Raw genomic sequence first — 22,465 nt, forward strand, 5'->3', positions numbered from 1 at the left:
GCCCCGTCCATCCCCAGAGTCTGTTATGGAAGGGAGCCCTGTGTGAGTGTCACCTGTGTGCCCAAGAGTGCTGCCTCCTGCCCCTCCAGCCAGCCACACATTCCTTCTCATTGCCTGGGCCTGAGGCTCCGGAAGCTTCAAAGGAAGAATGCTCGAGGGCGGGGCCTGCAGCCCAAAGTAGGCTGGGATGGGCGGGGCCCATATGCTCAGCACTTTAAGTACCTCAGACCTCCCTGCAGAGGCAGCAGCTCTGAGACTCCTCCTGGTTGGGTGCTCTCAGCTCCTGGCATCTGTGAGGAAGGAAGCAGAGAGCTAGCTCCCTGTGCTGAGTCTGAGACAGGATCCCAGTGTGTGAGGAGCCACAATGCCAGCTCAGGTCTGGTCTTGGCCTTAAGAATGGGGAGTTTAAGAGAAAGGAGACTGTGGCCCCTTAAGGATTTGTAGGGTTGAATGGGGTGGGGTCTGTTCCAGGAGGTTCCAGAGCGCCCAGAATCCCATCACTTTCCGTTTGAGTTTTCCTTACTCAGAGAGTTCAAAGAGAAAGGATGGAAGGGAGAGAAAGGATGAACCAGCCAATGACCTTGTGCATCTCCTTTCTACTTAGGGGACAGGAGTCAGGTTTTCCTTCCTGCTGTTCCTCTCTGTGGTCACCAGAGGGCCGAGTGCAGGTAAGTCACTCAGGAGCAGCAGTTTCATCAGCTCAGATGTGCAGTGGAGTGTAGAACCAGGTTGGATGCTGAAGTCCTGGACTAGAGGGAGAGTCATGGAGATGCAGAGAAGCCACACTTTGCAGCCAAATTGAGCTGTGGCCAGAGTGTTGATTGCTGGTCTCTCTGGATGTTTGGTCTGAAGCTAAGGCCTGTCCTGGGGCTCCATCAGTGCCTCTGTGTGGCTGAGGGGGCTCAGGGGAGCCATGATGGTGAAGACTGAGCTTCCTTCTAGCAGCTCCTGCTCCTATGGCCTTGGCCTTGGGGTTCCCAGAGGGTGCTTGGTGGTCAGGGCTGTGTCCAGGGAGCATCCTTCCCTAGTCTTCATCCTCACAATTCCATTTACCACAGTAGGCATAATGAGAGTTTTTGTGTTTAATTGGTTGTGGAGAAGAATGCAAGTGTTGAGTATGTACTAGATTGTGGTCAGCTAGTCTTAGCGGAGAGAATCCTGACCTCTGGGGCCTTACAGTCTAGTGATGAGCCTGTGAAGTGGGAAGGGGCTAGGAGCCAATGTCCAGGAAGGCTGGTGTGAGCGGCATGAGACTGAGAATTATCCTCACATCCTCTAGCAGGGACACTTTCTGTTGAGAAGGTTTGGGAGGAGGAAACCTGTGCTCCTTACCTGTCTTTCCTTCCAAGAAGCTGCAAGGAAATCAAAGAAAGGTGCCATAAAGCAGGTGGTGAGTAATAACCCAACTCAGCATCCTTTCCTTTTAACCACTTTTTAGCTAAACAGATCTTGGTCATGGAGATCAAGAGGGGGTGTGCCTACCGCTCCTGTCTGCTCTGACTCCAGCTTCCAGCCTAGGAGATTTCTATTGGGAATTTTGAGGCTTTTGGGTCCAGCCTAGTTGTCGGAGACATGATCTTCTGAACACAGGGAGAATGTGGTGTTTCTGGTGAGTCTTAGCATGATGGCTGTAGCTCCAGTGGGTGTAAGATTTTTCCCTGCTTGTAAGCTAAGAAGTTAGTTCTGCCCTAGTGTCATAGATTCTGGTAGAAAACATGAGCCTCCAGAGGCAGAGACATAGAGCTTTATTACTCACAATTACAGAAGTAGCCAGAGCATCAGCCTTTTCCTGTGCTGGTGTTCTGGGTCCCATCCCATCCCAGTGATGTGAAAAGGGCCAGGAGATATCTGCCCATGTAGTTTGGTTGCCAAGTGGCTTTTTTTTTTTTTTTTTTTTTAGCCAAGTGGCTTTTAAATTGGGTTCGTCAAGCAAATGTAAGCCTTTTAGATAAGACAGTTTATTTTCTCTGGGGCTGAGTACAAGGAAGAACTGTGCAGTTAGGGAATCTGAATCTCATATAATGGGCAGTGACCATGCCTGCCCTTACCTCTGAGTTGCAGAGGCTACATCCTGATGTAGACTTGAGATGTGGTCAGGTGTGATTTCTGGCCTCTTCTGGCCATAAGAAGGCTCTATCCCGAGGGAGATACCATCTCTGTCTCCTAGGATGTTCGCTCTACAAAGTCTTTGAAAAGGTAGCATGGAACAAAGGCAGTCAGTGTCCACAGAGAATTGTCCTCAACAAGCGGATATGTGTGGGAGCCTTCAGGATACATTTCTGACTTCCCAGAGTCTTTCTGGTTGTGAGTCTGAGGTGGACCGTGTGCTCTCAGACAGGGGGTCTCTGGCTGGTTCCCTCTGTAGATGGCCTGTATCACCTCCGTACTGAGAATGGTGTCGTCTACCAGACCTTCTGTGACATGACCTCTGGGGGTGGCGGCTGGACCCTGGTGGCCAGCGTCCATGAGAACAACATGCATGGGAAATGCACAGTGGGCGATCGCTGGTCCAGTCAGCAGGGCAACAGGGCTGACTACCCAGAGGGCGACGGCAACTGGGCCAACTACAACACGTTTGGGTCTGCAGAGGCCGCCACCAGCGATGACTACAAGGTACTGAGCACCCAGGTGGGAAAGGGTGGGAGCTGAGTGTGGCTGGAGCAGAGCATGTGGAAGGGAGGATGGGAGATGGGGATGTGGGTGTGGGGCTGGAGAAGATGAAAGACAGAAGTCCATGTCTTGAATGACAAATTCCTCTCACCAAGGTTGTTTGTGTGGTGGGGTCTCATTGTCTGCTGAAGGGAGGTGGGGTTCTGTGCACTGCTGGGCACCTGTTCCCTGGAGACCTGAGCTCTCAGCTCCACTGTTGACTATGTCTATGGGTCTTTGGCTGGTGGCACCTCCTGGGCTGGTCAGGCTGAGTGTGTGTCCCTCTGCAGAACCCTGGTTACTACGACATCCAGGCCCAGGACCTGGGCATCTGGCACGTGCCCAACAAGTCCCCCCTGCAGCACTGGAGGAACAGCTCCCTGCTGAGATACCACACCAATTCTGGCTTCTTCTGCAGACTGGGGCACAATCTGTTTGGACTCTACCAGGTACCTGGTGCTGCTGGCTGGGGGTGGGGGCACTACCTCTGGTGAGCAGAGAGTCAGGTGTTTGGGATGGGGAGTAAGTCTGCTCTGTCCATATCACTAAGGGCCTCTGCTTGGCTTTCTACTACCTCTGGGTCACTATGAACTAGTGTGCCGCCTCTTTCAGAGGAACTGTGAGCCAGGCAGGGGAAGAAGCCTAGGGGAGAGGATTGGGGGCGGGTAGAGAGTGAAAAGGATAGGGGTCTTGAGGCTGGTTAGGGTCCTAGCTATGGGTGGCAGGGGGGAAATACACCAGCATTATTCATACTGATTCCTGAATAACACCACATGAGGGTATAAAGCCTTTACTGCCCAGAATGGCAGTATCTCTGTTGTCTTCCACAATCTGTGTTTTGGGTCCCTGCAGAAATACCCAGTGAAATACGGAGCAGGGAATTGCTGGACTGACAACGGCCCAGCCATTCCTGTTGAGTATGACTTTGGTGATGCTGAGAAAACTGCATCTTATTACTCACCAAATGGTCAGCGTGAGTATCTGCTTCCAAAGCCCAGTTGTCAACCCTTCTCTGCACTCTCCGGGAAAGTGTAAATAAGAAAAGTTAGTGATCGTTCAGTTCAGTTCAGTCGCTCAGTCATGTCTGACTCTTTGCGACCCCATGAATTGCAGCACGCCAGGCCTCCCTGTCCATCATCAACTCCAGGAGTTCACTCAAACTCACGTCCATCGAGTCGGTGATGCCATCCAGCCATCTCATCCTCTGTCGTCCCCTTCTCCTCCTGCCCCCAATCCCTCCCAGCATCAGAGTCTTTTCCAATGAGTCAACTCTTCGCATGAGGTGGCCAAAGTACTGGAGTTTCAGCTTTAGCATCATTCCTTCCAAAGAACACCCAGGACTGATCTTTTGTAACCCTAATGATCCTTAGCATTTATTAAACACGTACAATATGCCAAGCTGTTTTCTAGGAATGTGACATGGATTTTTGTTATGTAACTATCATGAAAAAACTATAAGCTCAGGCTTCTTAACTAATAACCCTGTTGGATTCTTTTTCCCCCTTAGTTTATTTATTTCTTATTTCCCCTTAGTTTGTTTATTTATTTTAAACCAATACCATATTGTGTTGGTTTCTGCCATACATCAACATGAATCAACCATAGGTATACATATGTCCCCTCCCTCTTGAACCTCCCACCCCATTCTACCCCTCTAGGATGTCACAGAGCCCTGGTTTGAGTTTCCTGAGTCACTGTAAGAATCTTACAATAGTTAAGAGCTAATTAATGTGCACAGGTGAGAACAACTTGCAAAGTAATGAGAAAAATTTGTTTTTGTTATGATGGATAGCTATAATTGTAAGAAGACCTTTTTAGCATGATAAAGCCACAGAACTTGTCTTTGGTGGGAAAATAAGAGTCATTTTACTTTAAAGTCATGGTAATTGGATGAGAAGTGTGCCAGCAGAGACTGATGGCTGCTTCTGATTATTGGTTATTCCTGCTGAACCTCTGGAGGTCTTCTTGCTGATCTGTCAGTGGATTCTCATTTCTCCTATGAGCCTTAGACAGATAAGTGACTTTTGTGAGCCTGAGCCTTGGTCTTCTTGCCCCAGATGGAGGGAGGGTCTCTTTCCTTTTTGAAGGCCAGGATGCAGGAGCCACTGTGGAAAAGTGCTGGGCCCTTTGCCCACAGATTGGCTGTAAGCTGACCTGTTGATTTAGGGAATTCCTGGGCTGGTCAAAGGGAAGATATTTCCAGTTCGTCCTTGGAATCCTTGGCCTTTTCTCTGCCTCTTCTTTTCCAGAAGAATTTGTTGCAGGATTCGTCCAGTTCAGGGTGTTTAACAATGAGAGGGCAGCCCATGCCCTGTGTGCTGGGATGAGAGTCACTGGCTGTAACACTGAGCACGTGAGTTTGGGGAAGATCCCTGGCTTGTCTGGGCGAGTGTATGTGTGTCTATGTTTGTGTGTGTGTGTGTACCTGTCTGGGGTGCTTGATGTGGCTTGCATTTTTACTCTTTTCTGGCATTTTGTAGACATAATTTTTAAATTGTAGCTATTATTTTTTAATTGAGATTCAATTGATCTATAACATTATATTAGTTTCTGGTATACAGCATAGTGATTCTATATTTTTATATATTATGAAATGATCACTGTAACAAGTCTAGCGAACACCCAGCACTACTCACAGTTGCAAATTCTTTTTTCTTGTGACGAGAAGTTTGAACATCTACTTTCTGAGTAACTTTTCAATGTACAATAGTCTTATGACTAGTGCCACGATACCGTACCTTACACCCCAGGACTTGTGTTATGCATGAAAGTCTGGAACATCACCGATGGTCCAGTGATTAGGACTCTGGAACTCCACTGCTGTTGTTGTTGCTCAGTGGCTGCGTCATGTCCCTCTCTTTGTGACCCCATGAACTGCAGCATGCCAGGCTTCCCTGTCTTTCACTGTGTCTCAGAGTTTGCTCAAGTTCATGTCCATTGAGTCAGTGGTGCCATCCAACCATCTCATCCTCTGTTGACCCCTTCTCCTCTTGCTCTCAATCTTTACCAGCATCAGGGTCTTTCCCAATGAGTCAGGTCTTTGCATTAGGTGGCCAAAGTATTGAAGCTTCAGCTTCAGCACCAATCCTTTCAATGAAAATTCAGAGTTGATTGCCTTTAGGACTGAGTGCTTTGCTCTCCTTACTGTCCAGGGGACTCTCTACAGTCTTTTCCAGCATCACAGTTCAAAAGCACAATTCTTTGCTTCTCAGCCTTCTTTATAGTACAACTCTCACATCCATAAATGACTACTGGGAAAAGCACAGCTTTGACTATAGGGACCTTTGTCGGCAAAGTGAGCCTCTGCTTTGTAACACACTTTCTAGGTTTGTCATAGGTTTTCTTCCAAGGAGCAAGCGTCTTTTTATTTTGTGGCTGCCGTCAAATGTCTGTAGTGATTATGTAGTCCAAGAAAATGAAATCTGACTCTGTTTCCACATTTTCCCCATCTATTTGCCATCAAGTGGTAGGATCAGATGCCATGGTCTTTGTTTTCTGAATGTTGAGTTTTAAGCCAGTTTTTTCACTCTCCTCTTTCCCCTTCATCAAGAGGCTCTTTAGTTCCTCTTCACTTTCTCCCATTAAAGTCGTATCATCTGTATATCTGAGGTTGTTGACATTTCTTCTGGCAATATTGATTCCAGCTTGTGCTTTATCTAGGCTTGCATTTTGCATGATGTACTCTGTGTATAACTTAAATAAGCAGGGTAACAACATACAGCTTTGATGTACTCCTTTCCCAATTTTGAACCAGTCCATTGTTCCATATCCAGTTCTAACTGTGGCTTTTTGCCCTGCATACAGGTTTCTCAGGAGGCAGGTATGGTGGTCTGGTATTCCTATTTTATTAAGAATATTTCACAGTTTGTTGTGATCCACACAGTCAAAGGCTTTAGCATAGTCAGTGAAGCAGCACAGATTATTTTTTTTTAAATTGCCTTGCTTTCTATGATCCAGAGTATGTTGGCAATTTGATCTCTGGTTCTTCTGCCTTCTCTAAACCCAGCTTGTACATCTCTGGAAGTTCTCAGTTCTCATACTGCTGAAACCTAACTTGAAGGATTTTGAGCATATCTTGCTGGCATGTGAAATGAATGTAATTGTATGGTAATTTAAACATTCTTTGGCAGTGCCTTTCTTTGGGATTCGAATGAGAACTCACCTTTTCAGTCCTGTGGCCACTGCTGAATTTTCCAAATTTGCTGGCATAATGAGTGCAGCATTGTAACAGCATCATCTTTTAGGATATGAAATAGGTCAGTAGGAATTCCATCACCTCCAACTTTGTCTGTAGTGATGCTTCCTAAGGCCCTTAAGGCTTTATATCTCTCCTTGCTATTCCTTGGAACTCTGCATTCAAATGGGTATATCTTTCCTTTTCTCCTTTGCCTTTTGTTTCTCTTCTTTTCTCAGCTATTTGGAAGGGCTCTTCAGACAACCATTTTGCCTTTGCATTTCTTTTTCTTTGGGATGGTTTTGGTCACCACTTCTGGTAGAGGTTAAGAACCTCCATCCATAGTTCTTCGGGCACTCTATGAGATCTAATTCCTTGAATTTGTTTGTCACTTCTGCTGTATAATCATAAAGGATTTGATTTAGGTCATACCTGAATGGCCTAGTGGTTTTCCCTCCTTCTTCAATTTGAGCCTGAATTTTGCAATAAGGAGCTCATGATCTGATCATGATCAGCTCCAGGACTTGTTTTTGCTGAGTGTATAGAGCTTCTCCACCTTTGGCTGCAAAGAATATAATCAATCTGATTTTGGTACTGACCATCGGGTGATGTCCACGTGCAGGGTTGTCTCTTGTGTTGTTGGAAGAGAGTGTTTGCTATGATGAGTGCGCTCCCTTGGGAAAACTCTGTTAGCCTTTGCCCTGCTTCATTTTGTACTCCAAAGCCAAACTTGCCTATTATTGCAGGTATCTCTTGACTTCCTACATTTGCATTCCAGCCCCATGATGAAAAAGACATCTTTTTTTGGTTTTAGTTTTAGGAAGTCTTGTAGGTCTTCCTAGACTCATTCAACTTCAGCTTCTTCTTAGTGGTTGGGAGATAGACTTGGATTGCCATATTCTGAATGATTTGCCTTGGAAATGAAATGAGATCATTCTGTCATTTTTGAGACTGCACCTAAGTACTGCATTTCAGACTCTTCTGTTTACTCTGAGGTCTACTCCATTTCTTCTAAGGGATTCTTGCCCACAGTAGTAGATATAATGGTCATCTAAATTAAATTCTCCTATTCCCGTCCATTTTAGTTCACTGGTTCCTAAAATGTCCATGTTCACTCTTGTCATCTCCTGTTTGACCACATGGACCTAACATTTCAGCTTCCTATGCAATATTGTTCTTTACAGCTTTGTGCTTTGCCTTCACCACCAGATACAACCACAACTGAGCGTCATTTCCCCTTTGGCTCAGCCTCTTCATTCTTTCTGGAGCTATTTCTCCATCTTCTCAATAGTATATTGGCCAGCTACTGACCTGGGCAGGGGGGTTCATCTTTCAGTGTTATGTCTTTTTGCCTTTTCATACTGCTCATGGTGTTCTCAAGGCAAGAATACTGAAGTGGTTTGCCATTCTCTTCTCCAGTGGACCACGTTTTTCAGGCCCTAATTAGCAGGGACATGTGCTCTAGCCGCTCAGCGTAGCTGGATGACATGCTTAGTACCCTGGCCGTCCTACTGCTAGTCCACATTGAACGTTTAAACCTTCACGAGCCATCAGACATCGGTCAGTATGTGGCTGGGGGTTGAGGCAAAGGCCCTTCTCAATTGGTTCGAAAGTGGGTCCAGAGAAGACAGGAGCTGATGCTGGAGGACTCCCAGGAGCAGAAGGCACTTGCCTTCACCACTGCTGCTGGTCACCCTGGAGCCGATCCGCCACCCTGGAGCCCAGAGTCCATCGTGGAGCTGATCTGCTGCTGCATCTTCATATTTATATTCCTGATGGTTTGAAGATCAATTTCCCACTGTAGGGGGCCCAACTGGATCCCAAGCTGGGGACCTGAGATCTGTAACATACGTGGCATGAACAAGAAAAACGAACTGAAAGTTTATACCTTTTGACCACTGGACATAATTTACTGTATTGAAGTTCAATTTATGTATATTCTCATATATGATTAGCATTTTTATGTTGTGTTTAAAAAGTATTTCTGTTTCTTGGGGTCACAAAGACATTTTCAAATATTTTTAGTAAATTCTAGAAGCTTCAGGTTTTTGTTGGTTTTCCAGTCTTGTAGAAGAGAATACCATAGGTGTGTTGGCTGGAGACTGTCTTTGATGGTATTTTGTGACTGGAGGGGCAAGAAGAAGAGGGTGTCAGAAATATAGAGGTGAGAACATTCACTTAGGCCCTTTTCCTTTCACACCTGCCAGTCTAAGAAATGTGACCCTGAAGGACGTCTTCACCCCTCTCAAATATGTTTGCCCATTTGTCAGTCAAAGTGAGACAACTGTGTCCTCATGAAAGAGCCCTTAGGTTACGATTCTGAGGATAAAGCAGGTGTGGGCCCTGGGAGTGGGGTGGGACGTGTCGCCCCCTACGTTGGCTTCCATGGAGCCTTATCGTGTTCATTGGTGCTCATTTGCATGTACCCTTGCAAGCACTGATTTCATAAAAATACACGATAGAGCACCCACAAAGTGCTTGATATTAGACATGCACAGCGGACAGTCATTTTAAGGAAATCAGACTGAATGGGATGGAGACATAAGTGCACGGTTGCAATGTGGTGTCACCTGCGATAGCAACATAAACAAGGGGCCTGGGGAACAAAATGTAGGAGCTTCTACCTCTAATGATGACACGTAGCTGATTCTCCGAGTTGGGGACATTTTTGTTGAATCTCAAAAGCTGTGTGTAGAGTTCAGCAAGTAACAAGGGCAGAAAGATGCCTGTCTAGCATGAGTGACTAACATTTTCAGAATCACTGGCGTTTGAGAGACCATGGAGGTGTTGAAGGGCCCTTGAGCTGTTGTTTGCTTTTGGAGCATCTCGTGCATTTAGGTAGAAGCAGGAGCTGAAGCTGGAAATACCTACAGGAAGCAGGGTAAGCAGGGACTTATCCATTCTGTCCAGGATGTAGATTTCATGTTGTAGCAGATGTGACTCTTCAGAGGATTTTGAACAGAGGAGTGACCTGATCAGCTTTGATGTTTCTATAACGATGTATAGCCAGGTGGAGGCCATGGATCCAAGAGCAGGGAAATTAGGGGCAGGGAGGTAATGAGGCAGGTGTAAAGATGCAGATGTGAAATGCTGAGGACCCGAGCCAGGGTGTTGAAGGCCAATAAGAGAGAGAATTAGTTTTGTTTTGCTCAACTGGAGTGTTAGATCTAGAGATATGTAGATGGAGACATGCGGCTGCAGTTGCCTATGGGGTTTCAAGCTCAGAAAATATGGACCTGACTTCCGAGATTTAGGAGTTTCTTGACAACGTATGATTATGCTGATACTAGCAAAAGTCATGGGAGAAGATGAGCATCATCAGGAGACTGGTGTGGCCAGAACCGTGGGGAATAGCATTTGTGGGAATCAGTTGGAAATAGCATTTGTGGGAATCAGTCGAGGGAAAAGGGTGCGGTAAAAGGCCTGAGAATAAAGATGAAGGAAGGTAGAAAGGAATTCAGGAAAGAACATGATTTCAGAGTCCACTGGAGGGAGGATTTCTGGCAGTGGAGTGGTCAAGGCCAAGTAGGAAGAGGACCAAAGATTCCAGCGGATTTAAAGATTAAGATCTCCATGGTGTCCACAGTCAACCCCTCCCTATGTCTTCTCTCTGCCCCCCAGCACTGCATCGGTGGAGGAGGATTCTTCCCAGAGGGTGATCCCGTGCAGTGTGGGGATTTCTCTTCCTTTGACTGGGATGGATACGGAACTCACCGGGGTTACAGTTCCAGCCGGGAGATCACTGAGGCAGCTGTGCTCCTGTTCTACCACTGAGACCTGAGTGTATGAGACGTGGAACCCAGCTCCTAAGCCCAGAAACTCAGAGATGGAAAAATGTTTCCATTTTCTCCAACAAGGCAAGGAGAATAAATTACATCATTTGTGACTCTTCAGTTTTTTTGAATTCTTTTTACAAATTGACTGACACCTGGAAGATGTATTAAAATAATGCCTCTTATTCTGGTGACTTTTGATTTACTTTCTGAGTTGGGAACTTCTAGTCTCAGGTCCCAGAACACAAGTTTGCCCCTCTTTCTAGGCAAATCCTGAGTAAGACTGAGGAGCAAGGGAAAGTTTTTCTCATTAACTTTTCCTACCATATTGTTATTGGCTAGTCAAATCAAGCTCTCAATGGAAACATAATGAAGAAAAGGTGAATATTGTTTAGATTCTGTAGGAAAAAAGTTGGGTAGTTGAGACTACCCATTTCTTTTATTTCTGTAGCGTTGACAGTTAAGACATTGTCTCTAAAATGATTCTAGTATGCATTGCAATGTGTGTGTGTTGGGGAGGGTTGTCTCAGCTCCAAGAAATGCTCTGATAACTAGGTGGAGGTCCTACAATTCAACTCAATGTTGACCCAATCTACTATGAGAAATCCTCAGATCCCACATGTGAATGGCTCAGTCCTATACATCTGCCCCTTGAATCCCCCACTTCAACACCAGTTGGAAGCCTGGAAGGACCAGCTATATATTTGAGGGTCCAGTGAATCCCTTCTTTGGTTCAACTAATTTGTTAGAGTGGCTCACAGAACTCAGAAACTACTGGTGATTGATTTATTATAAAAAGATAAAAATTGGGAACTGCCCTATGTAAGAGATGCTTAGTGTACAGTATGGGGACAGTGTAAGGAGATTCCATGCCCTCTCAGCCTATCACCAACCCCGATCGTCCCATCGTTCTCCAATCCAGAAACCCTCTGAACCCACTTCTTTGGGTTTCTTTTCTTTTTCTTTTTAAACAAAGGCTTCATTACATAGGCATGATTGATTTAATCATTTACCAGGGCAATTGTTTCCATCTCCAGCCCTTCTTCCCTCCAGGAGGGTCAGGGTTTGTAGTACTGATAGTTCTAACCCTTAAATCGTGTGGTTAGTCACCTGGCAACCAGCCTACCTCCTTACTGCTACTGCTAGGTCACTTCAGTCGTGTCCGACTCTGTGTGACCCCATGGACGGCAGCCCACCAGCCTCCCCCGTCCCTGGGATTCTCCAGGCAAGAACATGGAGTGGGTTGCCATTTCCTTCTCCCAATGCACGAAAGTGAAAAGTGAAAGTGAGGTCGCTCAGTCGTGTCTGACTCCCAGTGACCCCATGGACTGCAGCCCACCAGGCTCCTCTGTCCATGGGATTTTCCAGGCAAGAGTACTAGAGTGGGGTGCCATTGCCTTCTCCGTGCCTCCTTAGGTGTGATCCAAAAGTTACTTCATTCACATAACACAAGAAACCTTTTTTTTTTGTTTTTTGCTTTTTTCCTCTGATCACTTAAGACATCCAAGAGTTTTAGGAACTCAGTGCCAGAAACAGGATGAAAACAAAATTGATACTTAGTGTAAAGCAGTATCACACTCCCTAGGATGTGAATGGCAGGATCTGGGCTCCCGTCTTCAGTTGCTTACTCAAAAACCGAGCCACGCATTGAATTAGGTCTCAGTGCATCATCTGTACAATGTGAATTCGATGACAACAGTTCTGGCTATGAGCAGAGTGCAAACATTTTATTCCATTTTGTTCAAAAGGCAAATCTGATCATAACTTTCCTCACCTCCCATCTCTGTACTCTTTCTCCATTGCTCCTTGTGGATTAGAGCAGTGATTCTCAAATAGGGTGGGAGATGAAGGAGAAGCAGGTGCTGTTGTCTCTCAGGAGGACTGCCAGATTTGGCAAATACAAACATAGGAGACTCACCTACACTTTATTTCAGATAAAGAATGAAGAATGTTTTTAGTATAAATGTGTCTCCCACAATATTTACCTGGAGACCCTACCCCCAGCGAACACCTGGGAACATTTGGAGACATTTTCATGCCTGGGAGGTGATGTTGTGGGGCTGGAGTGCCACTGGATAGAGGCCATGGCTTCTGGGAAACACCATCCATTGCACAGGACCCCTCCCTCAAATGGAGAGTGATGTGATCTGAAATGTCAGTAGTGTGTTTGAGAAACCCTGGACACAGGAATTGCTTTATTTGTAGAGTATTGACATTCTGAGTTTCTGAACATTTGTAGCTGAGGGCAAAAAGAAAGATTTAAGAAAATGTGTTTAATTTAAAAATTTCACAAAAATCTATTACATTATCGGCCCCAAGTATTTAATAATGTTCTGCATTCAAGTTGATGAAATGGAAATTCATATTCTAAGAGAAGTCAAGAAAATTTAAGTATAAACATTTCTCCACCCCTTGGCCTCCTTGGTCTCCTCTACTGTGCCTTGTGTATCTGCCTTATGCATCCACCAAGCCTCTGTATTGGCAGAAATACTTGCTCAGTCATCAAGAGCACCATTCTCCTAGCACCAAGGCAACTCCTTAATAGGCAAGTTTCCTTCTTGAATTCGTAAGAGGTCACCATGGCTCATCATTTTGTGCTTAGAGATCAGGATTTTATAAATTCTCTACATCATTTAATGTACAGCCGTCTATCTCATAAACCTAGATAGGACTTCCCTGGTGGGCCAGTGGTAAAGAATCTGCCTGCCAGTGCAGAGGACATGGGTTTGATCCCTGCACCAGGAAGATTTCACTTGCTGTGGGGCAGTTAAGCCACGTGCCATGACTACTGAGCCCAAGCTCTGGAGCCTGGGAGCTGTACCTTCTGAGCCCGAGTGCCACCACTACTGAAGCCTGCATCTCCAGAGCCCAGGCTGTGCAACCCGAGCGGCCACCACAGTGAGAAGCCTGCGCACCACCACTAGAGAGCAGCCCCCACTCGCTGCGGCTGGAGAAGGCCTGCGAGCAGCAGCCAGGGCTCAGCACAGCCAGAACACGTAATAAATGAAAAGAGAAAACCTACATAACTAGGTGTGTGCCTCTAACTGGTAGAACAGTCCTTGGAGCTTTTTGAGAGGCTGTTCCTGGGTTACCATCCTCAGTTTAATTTGAATAAAACACCATTTCTTTCATAGATCATTGTATTAATTTCTTCATTGACTAAATAATACATAGGTGACTGGAACACTGCAGCCTTGGCAACTAGATAGATAATTTCTATTTAGCTAGGTAGCCAGTTTACTTAAAATTGTCCACACTTCTAAAATACAGTTCTTTTGTAGATTATCCTTTGTTTTGATGACTGGGTATCAGGAGAGGGAGAACAAAGCCTACTGGTCACAGGGGAATTGTATCAAGATCCATCTTCTGATGTCTCTTCCTAGAGGTTTCTACATTTAGATAAACCTCCCACCCCAGAGAAACTCCAAGTTTATGGCCTCCAACAGTAACGCTCTTCCTGTTTACCAGAAGACACGGCAGCTTCACACCAGATACACTGTCTAAATGAAGCTCATTCCATTTGAACCAGAATTGTTGACTTTTGCAAAAACAGAAGTAATGGGATTCAACTGACATTTAGCTGGAATACCCAAATGAGTGGAGCTGATGCCTAATATCCAAGCAACATTCACTTGACTGTCAAGATCTTTGTATTCTTTTTGTTAAGCGGATCCTCCAAATTCTGTCCCCTGAATCACTCCCTAGCATGCAGCTGGAAGTCCCCAGTCGTGTAATGCACTGCCAAGTTATTCCTTGTCAGGTTGGATTTGGCACTGTACCAGGCCATGGGCTGGAACCCAGCAAGCCAGCCCTCACAGTCAAAACAGCCCTCACCATCAAAGAGAGCTGAACTATGGATTGCAGGTCCAGCAAAACCCAGGTTAATGTCACAACCAAGGTTTATTGACTCTCTCTTGTAAGAAAATTGATTTTACCATTTTTATTTACTATGTTAGTGAGAGAAGGTAGTACCACACTCAGATCCAAGCCTTGACAAATCTGGCCTTCATTTTAATTCAAGTCTGCTCTCAGAGTGTTATCAGTGTTGCACTGTTCTGTGGTAGATCATACAGTATAGGTATTTGGTTCTAAGTTGTCAGGAACTTGACCCGTGTCTGTGTTAGATGATCCAAATGTTGAGAAGGATTTTGTTTTCACATCCAGACAACCCCAAACCAGTCTTCCCTTGAAAATGTCTCTGGCAGATTTTCCAGTGTCACCTCATGACAGAGGAGTACACATCGTTTACACACAGCTCAGTGTGTAGGTCTCAATGGCAAGACTGTGAGAAGAAGTCGTCTGGTGTCTACCGAGGGCGAGCTGCAGCCACAGCTGAGGCCATGGGCTTGTTACAGGTTGGGCGGCAGCTGTCCTGGCTGGAGGGTGAAGTGAAAGCCTTGTGGTTGCTCTTGGCTAAACCTGATTTGTACGGTAGTTGGCCAGCCACTATTCATGTACAGTTGACCCTTGAACTATGTGTGAGTTGTGGGCCAACTCTCCTCACAGTCTAAAATCTACATATAAATTATAGTTGATCATCTGTAACCATAGTACCTCCATATCTGAGGTTCCTCTGTGTTTGTGGCCAACATCTGCAGATTCAATGAGTCACAAATTGTGTAGTCTATATTATTTAATATTGGCAAAGAAAATCCATGTGTAAGTGGACCAGTCTAGTTCAAACCTGCTTTGTTCCAGGGTCAATTGCATTTCCCTCCCTAGTATCTTCTCTTTTTTTCACTTCTTTATTAAATTTTTGTTCCTTATTAGCTCATTCCTAATTTTCCTTACTTCTTATTTATTTTTCATTTCTCTACTTATTTTTGTTACTTCTTGCCTTATTTCACTCTCCTCATGTCAAGGTGTTGCTGAACCAAGATTGAGTCTTATGCCTTGTGTGCAGAAAAACCTGTCTACTGACACAGGGTTGTGGTGAAGGAAAGTGCAGCATTTACTGTAGGTGACAGCAATCATGAGTTCATTTTCTAAGTCTGTCTCTTCCTATTTTGTAAATAAGTTCATTTGTATAATTTCTTTTTAGATTCCACATATAAGGGATATGATACTTCTTCTCTGTCTGACTTACATCACTCAGTATGACACTCTCTAGGTCCATCCATGTTGCTGAAAATGGCATTATTTCATTCTTTATAATGGGCGAGTAATATTCCATTGTGTGTGTGTGTGTGTGTGTGTGTGTGTATGTATGACATCTTATATATATATATATCACATATCTATATCAATATATATGGATCACATTTTCTTTATCCATTCCTCTGTGGATGGACATTTATCTTTTTTCCATGTCTTTCCAACATTGTGTAGTCTTGGCTCCTTTATCGTAGATTAATTTAATCTGATTAATTAGATAGACTATAGGTGCATGAGCTTATTTCTTGGTTTTCTATCCTGTTCCATTGAGCTAAATTTCTATTTTTGTGCCACTACCATACTGTTTTGATGACTGTAGCTTTGTAGTATAGTCTGAAATCAGGGAGCTTGATTCCTACAGTTCCATTTTTCTTTTTTCAAGATTTCTTTGGCTATTTGGGGTCTTATGTGTTTCCACATAAATTTTGAGACTTTTTTTGGTTCTAGTTCTGTGAAAACTGTCATTGGTAATTTGACAGGGGTTGCTTTGAATCTGTAGATTTCCTTGGGTAGTGTAGTCGTTTTGACAATACTGATTCTTCCAATCCACGATCATGGTGTATCTTTCCATCTGTTTATGTCATCTTTGATCTTTTTGATCAGAATCTTATAGTTTTTGAAACACAGGTTTTTGTCTCCTTAGGTAGGTTTATTCCTAGGTATGTTATTCTTTTTGATGCAATGATAAATGGAGTTGCTTCTTGAATTTCTCTTTTTGATCTTTCGCTGTTAGTGTATAAAAATACAATAGATTTCTGTGTATTAATTTTGTAGTCTGCAACTTTACCAAATTCATTGATGAGCTCTAGTAGTTTTCTGGTAGCATCTTTAGGATCTTCTATGCATACTATCATGTCTTCTGTAAACATTGACAGTTCAACTTCTTCTTTTCCATTTTGGATTCCCTTTACTTCTTTTTCTTCTCTGATCGCTATAGCTAACTTCCAAACCTGTGCTGAATAAAAGTGGTGAGAATGGACATCCTTGTCCTGTCTTGTCTTGTTCCTGATCTCAGAGGGAATGCTTTTAGCTTTTCACCACTGAGTATGATGCTAGCTCTAATTCAAGAAAATTAGAGATAGCAGGGGAATATTTCATGCAAAGTTGGGCTCAATAAAGGACAGAAATGGTATGGGCCTAACAGAAGCAGAAGATATTAAGAAGAGGAGGCAAGGACACACAGAAGTATACAGAAAAGATCTTCATGACTCAGATAACCACGATGGTGTGATCACTCACCTAGACCCAGACATCCTGGAATGTGAAGTCAAGTGGGCCTTAGAAAGCACCACTATGAGCAAAGCTAGTGGAGGTGATGGAATTTCAGTTCAGCTATTTCAAATCCTAAAAGATGATGCTGTGGAACTGCTGACTTAATCCATCAGCAAATTTGGAAAACTCAGCAGTGGCCACAGGACTGGAAAAGGGCAGTGTTCATTCCAATCCCAAAGAAAGGCAATGCCAAAGAATGCTCAAACTACCACCTAATTGCCCCCATCTCACATGCTAGTAAAGTAATGCTCAAAATTCTCCAAGCCAGGCTTCAACAATACGTGAACCATGAACTTCCAGATGTTCAAGATGGATTTAGAAAAGGCAGAGGAACCAGAGATAAAATTGCCAATATCTGTTGGATCATTGAAAAAGCAAGAGAGTTCCAGAAAAATATCTATTTCTGCTTTATTGACTATGCCAAAGCCTTTGACTGTGTGGATCATAATAAACTGTGGAAAATTCTTCAAGAGATGAGAATACCAGACCACCTGACCTGCCTCTTGAGAAATCTGTATGCAGGCCAGGAATCAACAGTTAGAACTGGACATGGAAGAACAGACTGGTTCCAAATAGGAAAAGGAGTACATCGAGGCTGCATATTGTCACCCTGCTTATTTAACTTATATGCAGAATATGTCATGAGAAATGCTGAGCTGAATGAAGCACAAGCTAGAATCAAGATTGCCGGGAGAAATATCAATAACCTCAGACATGCAGATGACATCACTCATGGCAGAAAGTGAAGAAGAACCAAAGAGCCTCTTGATGAAAGTGAAAGAGGAGAGTGAAAAAGTTGGCTTAAAACTCAACATTCAGAAAACTAAGATCATGGCATCTGGTCCCATCCCTTCATGGCAAATAGATGCAGAAACAGTGGAAACAGTGTCAGACTTTATTTTTTGGGGCTCCAAAATCACTGCAGATGGTGACTGCAGCCATGAAATTATAAGACGCTTACTCCTTGTAAGGAAAGTTATGACTAACCTAGATTGCATATTAAAAAGCAGAGATGTTACTTTGCCAGCAAAGGTCCATCTAGTCACGGCTACGGTTTTTCCAGTAGTCATGTATGGATGTGAGATTTGGACTATAAAGAAAGCTGAGCACTGAAGAATTAATGCTTTTGAACTATGGTGTTAGACAAGACTCTTGAGAGTCCCTTGGACTGCAAGGAGATCCAACCAGTCCATTCTAAAGGAGATCAGTCCTGAATATTCATTGGAAGGACTGATGCTGAAGCTGAAACTCCAATACTTTGGCCACCTGATGCGAACTGACTCCTTGGAAAAGACCCTGATGCTGGGAAAGATTGAAGGTTGGAGGAGAAGGGGATGACAGAGGATGAGATGGTTGGATGGCATCAGAGACTCAATGGACATGAGTTTGAGTAAACTCTGGGAGTTGGTGATGGACAGGGAGGCTTGGCGTGCTGCAGTCCATGGGGTTGCAAAGAGTTGGGCACGACTGAGAGACTGAACTGAACTGCTGATGGTAGCTGTAGGTTTGTCATATATGGCTTTTATTATGTTTAGCTATGTACCCTCTAGGCCCACTTTCTGGAGCGTTTTATCATAAATGGGTGTTGAGTTTTTCAACAGCCTTTTCTGCATCTATTGAGATGATCATGTGGTATTATTCAAATTGTTGATATGGTGTATCACATTGACTGGTTTGTGGTTGTTGAAAGTTCCTTGCATCCCTGGGATGAATCCCACTTGATCATGGTATGATCTTTTTAATGTATTGTTGGATACAGATTGCTAGTATTTTGTTGAGGATTTTTACATCTATCTTCATCAGTGATATTAGCCTGTAACTTTCTTTTTTTGTGGTATCTTTGTCTGGTTTTGGTATCAGGGTGATGGTGGCCTCATGAAATGAATTGGGAAGTTTTCTTTTCTCTGCAACTTTTTGGAACAGTTTCAGAGGGATAAAGGTTTGATAACTCTTCCCTAAATGTTTGATAAAATTTACCCGTGAAGCTGTCAGGTCGTAGACTTTTATTTGTTGGGAAGTTTTCAATCACGGTTTCAATTTCAGCGCTTGGTCTGTTCATATATTTTCTATGTCTTACTGGTTCAGTCTTGGGAGACTGTACCCTTCTAAGAACTTGTCCATTTCTACAGGTTGTCCATTTTATTGGCATACAGTTGTTCACAGTAGTCTGTTATTCTCGGTATTTCTATGGAGTTATTTGTAACTTAACCGTTTTCATTTCTAATTTAACTGATCTGAGTCCTCTCCCTTTTTTTCTTGATGAGTCTGGCTAAAGGTTTATCAGTCTGGTTTATCTTTTCAGAGAACCAGCTTTTAGTTTCGTTGATCTTTGTGATTGTTTTCTTTGTCTCTATTTCATTTATTTCTACTCTGATATTTACGATTTCCTTCCTTCTACTAATTTTAGGTTTTGTTTGTTCTTCTTTCTCTAGTTGTTTTAGGTGTGAGGTTAAGTTGTTTATTTCAAATGTTTCTTGAGGTAAGATTGTATTGCTATAAACTTCTTTCTTTGAGCTGCTTTTGCTGCATCCTGTAAGTTTTGGACCATTTAGCTTTTGTTTTATTTTTTCTCTAGGCATTTTTTTATTCCTTCAGTGATCCAGTGGTTGTTTAGTAGCATGCTGTTTAGCCACCACAAGTTTGTATTTCTCAGGGTTTTTTTCTTGTGTTTTATTTCTAATCTCATAGTGCTGTCATCAGAAAAGATGCTTGAGATGATTTTGATTCTCTTAAATTTACCAAGGCTCACCTTGTGGCTCTATAAATATCAATTACGTTCAACTTAGGAACCAGAGATTAAATAGCTAACATCTGTTGGATCATAGAAAAAGCAAGAGAATTACAAAAAAACATGTACTTCTGCTTTACTGACTATGCTAAAGCCTTTGCTGTGTGGATGAAACAGACTGTGGAAAATTCTTAAAGAGATCGGAATACCAGCCCACCTTACCTGCCTCTTGAGAAATCTGTTTGCAGGTTAAAATGCAACTGTTAGAACCGGACATGGAACAATGGACTTGTTCAAAATTGGGAAAGGTGTGCATCATGGCTGTATATTGTTACCCTGCTTATTTAACTTATATGCAGAGTACCTCATGTGAAATGCCGGGCTGGATGAAGTGCAAGCTGGTATCAAGACTGCTGGAAGAAATATCAATAACCTCAGATATGCAGAAACATCACTCTTATGGCCAAAAGCAAAGAGAAACTAAAGAGCTTCTGGATGAAAGTAAAAGAGGAGAGTGAAAAAGCTGGCTTTAAACTCAACATTCCAGAAATAAAGATCATGGCATCCATTCCATCACTTCGTGGCAAATATGGGGAAACAAAGGAAACCGTGAGAGACTTTATTTTTTTTCTTGGGCTCCAAAATCATTGCAGATGGTGACTGCAGCCATGAAATTAAAAGACGCTTAGAAAAAAAGCTATGACCAACCTAGACAGCATATTAGTAAGCAGAGACATTACTTTGCAGATGAAGGTGCATCTAGTCAAGGCTATGGTTTTTCCAGTAGTCATATATGGATGTGAGAGTTGGACCATAAAGAAAGCTGAGTACTTAAGAATTGATGCTTTTGAAGTGTAGTGTTGGAGAAGACTTTTGGGAGTCCCTTGGACTGCAAGGGGATCCAACCAGTCAATCCTAAAGGAAATCAATCCTGAATATTCATTGAAAGGACTGATGCTGAAGCTGAAGTTCCTATACTTTGGCCACCTGATGCAAAGAACTGACTCATTGGAAAAGTCCCCAATACTGGGAAAGATTGAAGGCAGGAGGAGAAGGGAACGACAGAGGGCAAGATGTTTGCATGTCATCACTGACTCAATGGACATGAGTTTGAACAATCTCTGGGAAATGGTGAAGGACAGGGAAGCCTGGCTTGCTGAAGTCCATGTGGTCTTAAAGAGTTGGACAGGACCGAGTGACTGAAGAACAACAATGAACATGACAATAAAAAGAGAGCAGGGATGGTATAGTATTATCAGATAAATTAGACTTAAAAATTTGTAAGAGGCAAAGTATATTATATATTAACAATGGTTCAATATGGCAAGAAGATAGAGCAATTATAAACATTTATGCAACTAAAAACAGACCTTCAAAATATGTAAAGCAAAGATGGACATCACTGAAAGAAGAGATAGTGTATAATAAGCACATAACCCCAAAGGGAAAGGGGTGGGAGACTTTTCGCAAAACTGTAACAGTCCGCGAATTCTTCTTCTAAAGAGTGAAGGAGCTTTCCGTTTCTCTCCTTCCATGAGCTTCTTGGAATGAAGTATTCTCTGCCAAGTTGAGAACTTTGGCTTGTTTTGTAAATTCCCTAGAGTTGCTTCTGTGTCTTTTAGGAGGACAGCTTAGTTGTGCTCCTGCTCAAATACTTGCTCAATAGAGATGAAGACTTTGGTTTTCTCAGGGCTAGATTAGGCTCAGCACAGAATCATAAACTTACCACTTACATAAAATTAATTGACTTCATGCTGCTACTGCTGCTGCTAAGTCGCTTCAGTTGTGTTCGACTCTGTGTGACCCCATAGACGGAAGCCCACCAGGCTCCCCCGTCCCTGGGATTCTCCAGGCAAGAACTCTGGAGTGGGTTGCCATTTCCTTCTCCAATGCATGAAAATGAAAAGTGAAAGGGAAGTCGCTCGGTCGTGCCCGATTCTTAGCGACCCCATGGACTGCAGCCTACCAGGCTCCTCTGTCCATGGGGTTTTCCAGGCAAGAGTACTGGAGTGGGGTGCCATTGCCTTCTCCGAATTGACTTCATGTGAAACAATATACAGTTATCGAATTTGTCAGTTAAAGACTAAGAAGCTAAAATTGAACATCTATCATCCATATCATTTTACATGAAAGACATTAAAAGATTATATTGGAGTATAGTTGATCTACATTGTTGTGTTAGCTTAGGTGTACAGCAAAGTGGAAAGAATTTTAATACTAACAAAATAGAAAGGCCATAACCACAGAATAAATATACTTCTTTAGCTTCAATATATCTAGTTCTTGGGAAAAGAATTTTGTATATTGTATGTGAACCAATTGAAGTATCACTACCTGCCACAATCTTTAGATGACATTTTGTGAATATTTGATTCAGTTTAAATTCCCCTTATAATCTAAATATTTGATTTTGTTCATACACTGGAGTCAATGATTTCTTTGAGAAAAAATATTTACCTCCCTTTCCCCGTGACAGAATCAACCACTTCCTCCGATATATTTTCATAATTTTGAGGCAAGCCTTTATTATACAATTGATAACATTGCAATCAAATATTTATTTTTCACTTATAGCAATTCCCAGGAAAGGGTTGATGGGTTCCCATGTTTATAAGCTAATATTTTATATTTTGAGAATGTCAAGGAAATGAATTACTCAATAGATCCAGATTAATTACAAAAGAAAAAGACTGAGGCATCTGGGAGTAAGAGTAT

At 43.2% G+C, this 22,465-nt stretch overlaps 1 protein-coding gene and 1 pseudogene across 1 annotated transcript; one reads left to right on the forward strand and one right to left on the reverse strand.

Annotated features, from left to right (window-relative positions):
• The first annotated feature begins 246 nt into the window (after nucleotides 1-246).
• On the forward strand, nucleotides 247-10,781 carry LOC123465871 (intelectin-2-like). Its single transcript, XM_045165988.1, has 8 exons — nucleotides 247-376; nucleotides 605-668; nucleotides 1,280-1,390; nucleotides 2,366-2,613; nucleotides 2,940-3,098; nucleotides 3,502-3,622; nucleotides 4,899-5,002; nucleotides 10,445-10,781. Exons 1-8 carry the CDS (start codon nucleotides 365-367, stop codon nucleotides 10,595-10,597), a joined length of 972 nt encoding a protein of 323 aa, XP_045021923.1. The 5' UTR covers nucleotides 247-364; the 3' UTR covers nucleotides 10,598-10,781.
• A 3,220-nt stretch (nucleotides 10,782-14,001) lies between these two features.
• LOC123465870 lies at nucleotides 14,002-14,838 on the reverse strand (annotated as a pseudogene).
• Between the last annotated feature and the right edge of the window lie 7,627 nt (nucleotides 14,839-22,465).

The sequence above is a fragment of the Bubalus bubalis genome, chromosome 6, assembly GCF_019923935.1.
Source record: "Bubalus bubalis isolate 160015118507 breed Murrah chromosome 6, NDDB_SH_1, whole genome shotgun sequence".
In the NCBI taxonomy this organism is placed as follows: Eukaryota; Metazoa; Chordata; class Mammalia; order Artiodactyla; family Bovidae; genus Bubalus; species Bubalus bubalis.

Coding starts and splice junctions, on each gene's coding strand:
- LOC123465871 (XM_045165988.1), top strand. Junction 3,099..3,501: donor ATCTGTTTGGACTCTACCAG/GTACCTGGTGCT, acceptor GGGTCCCTGCAG/AAATACCCAGTGAAATACGG. Junction 5,003..10,444: donor CTGGCTGTAACACTGAGCAC/GTGAGTTTGGGG, acceptor TCTGCCCCCCAG/CACTGCATCGGTGGAGGAGG.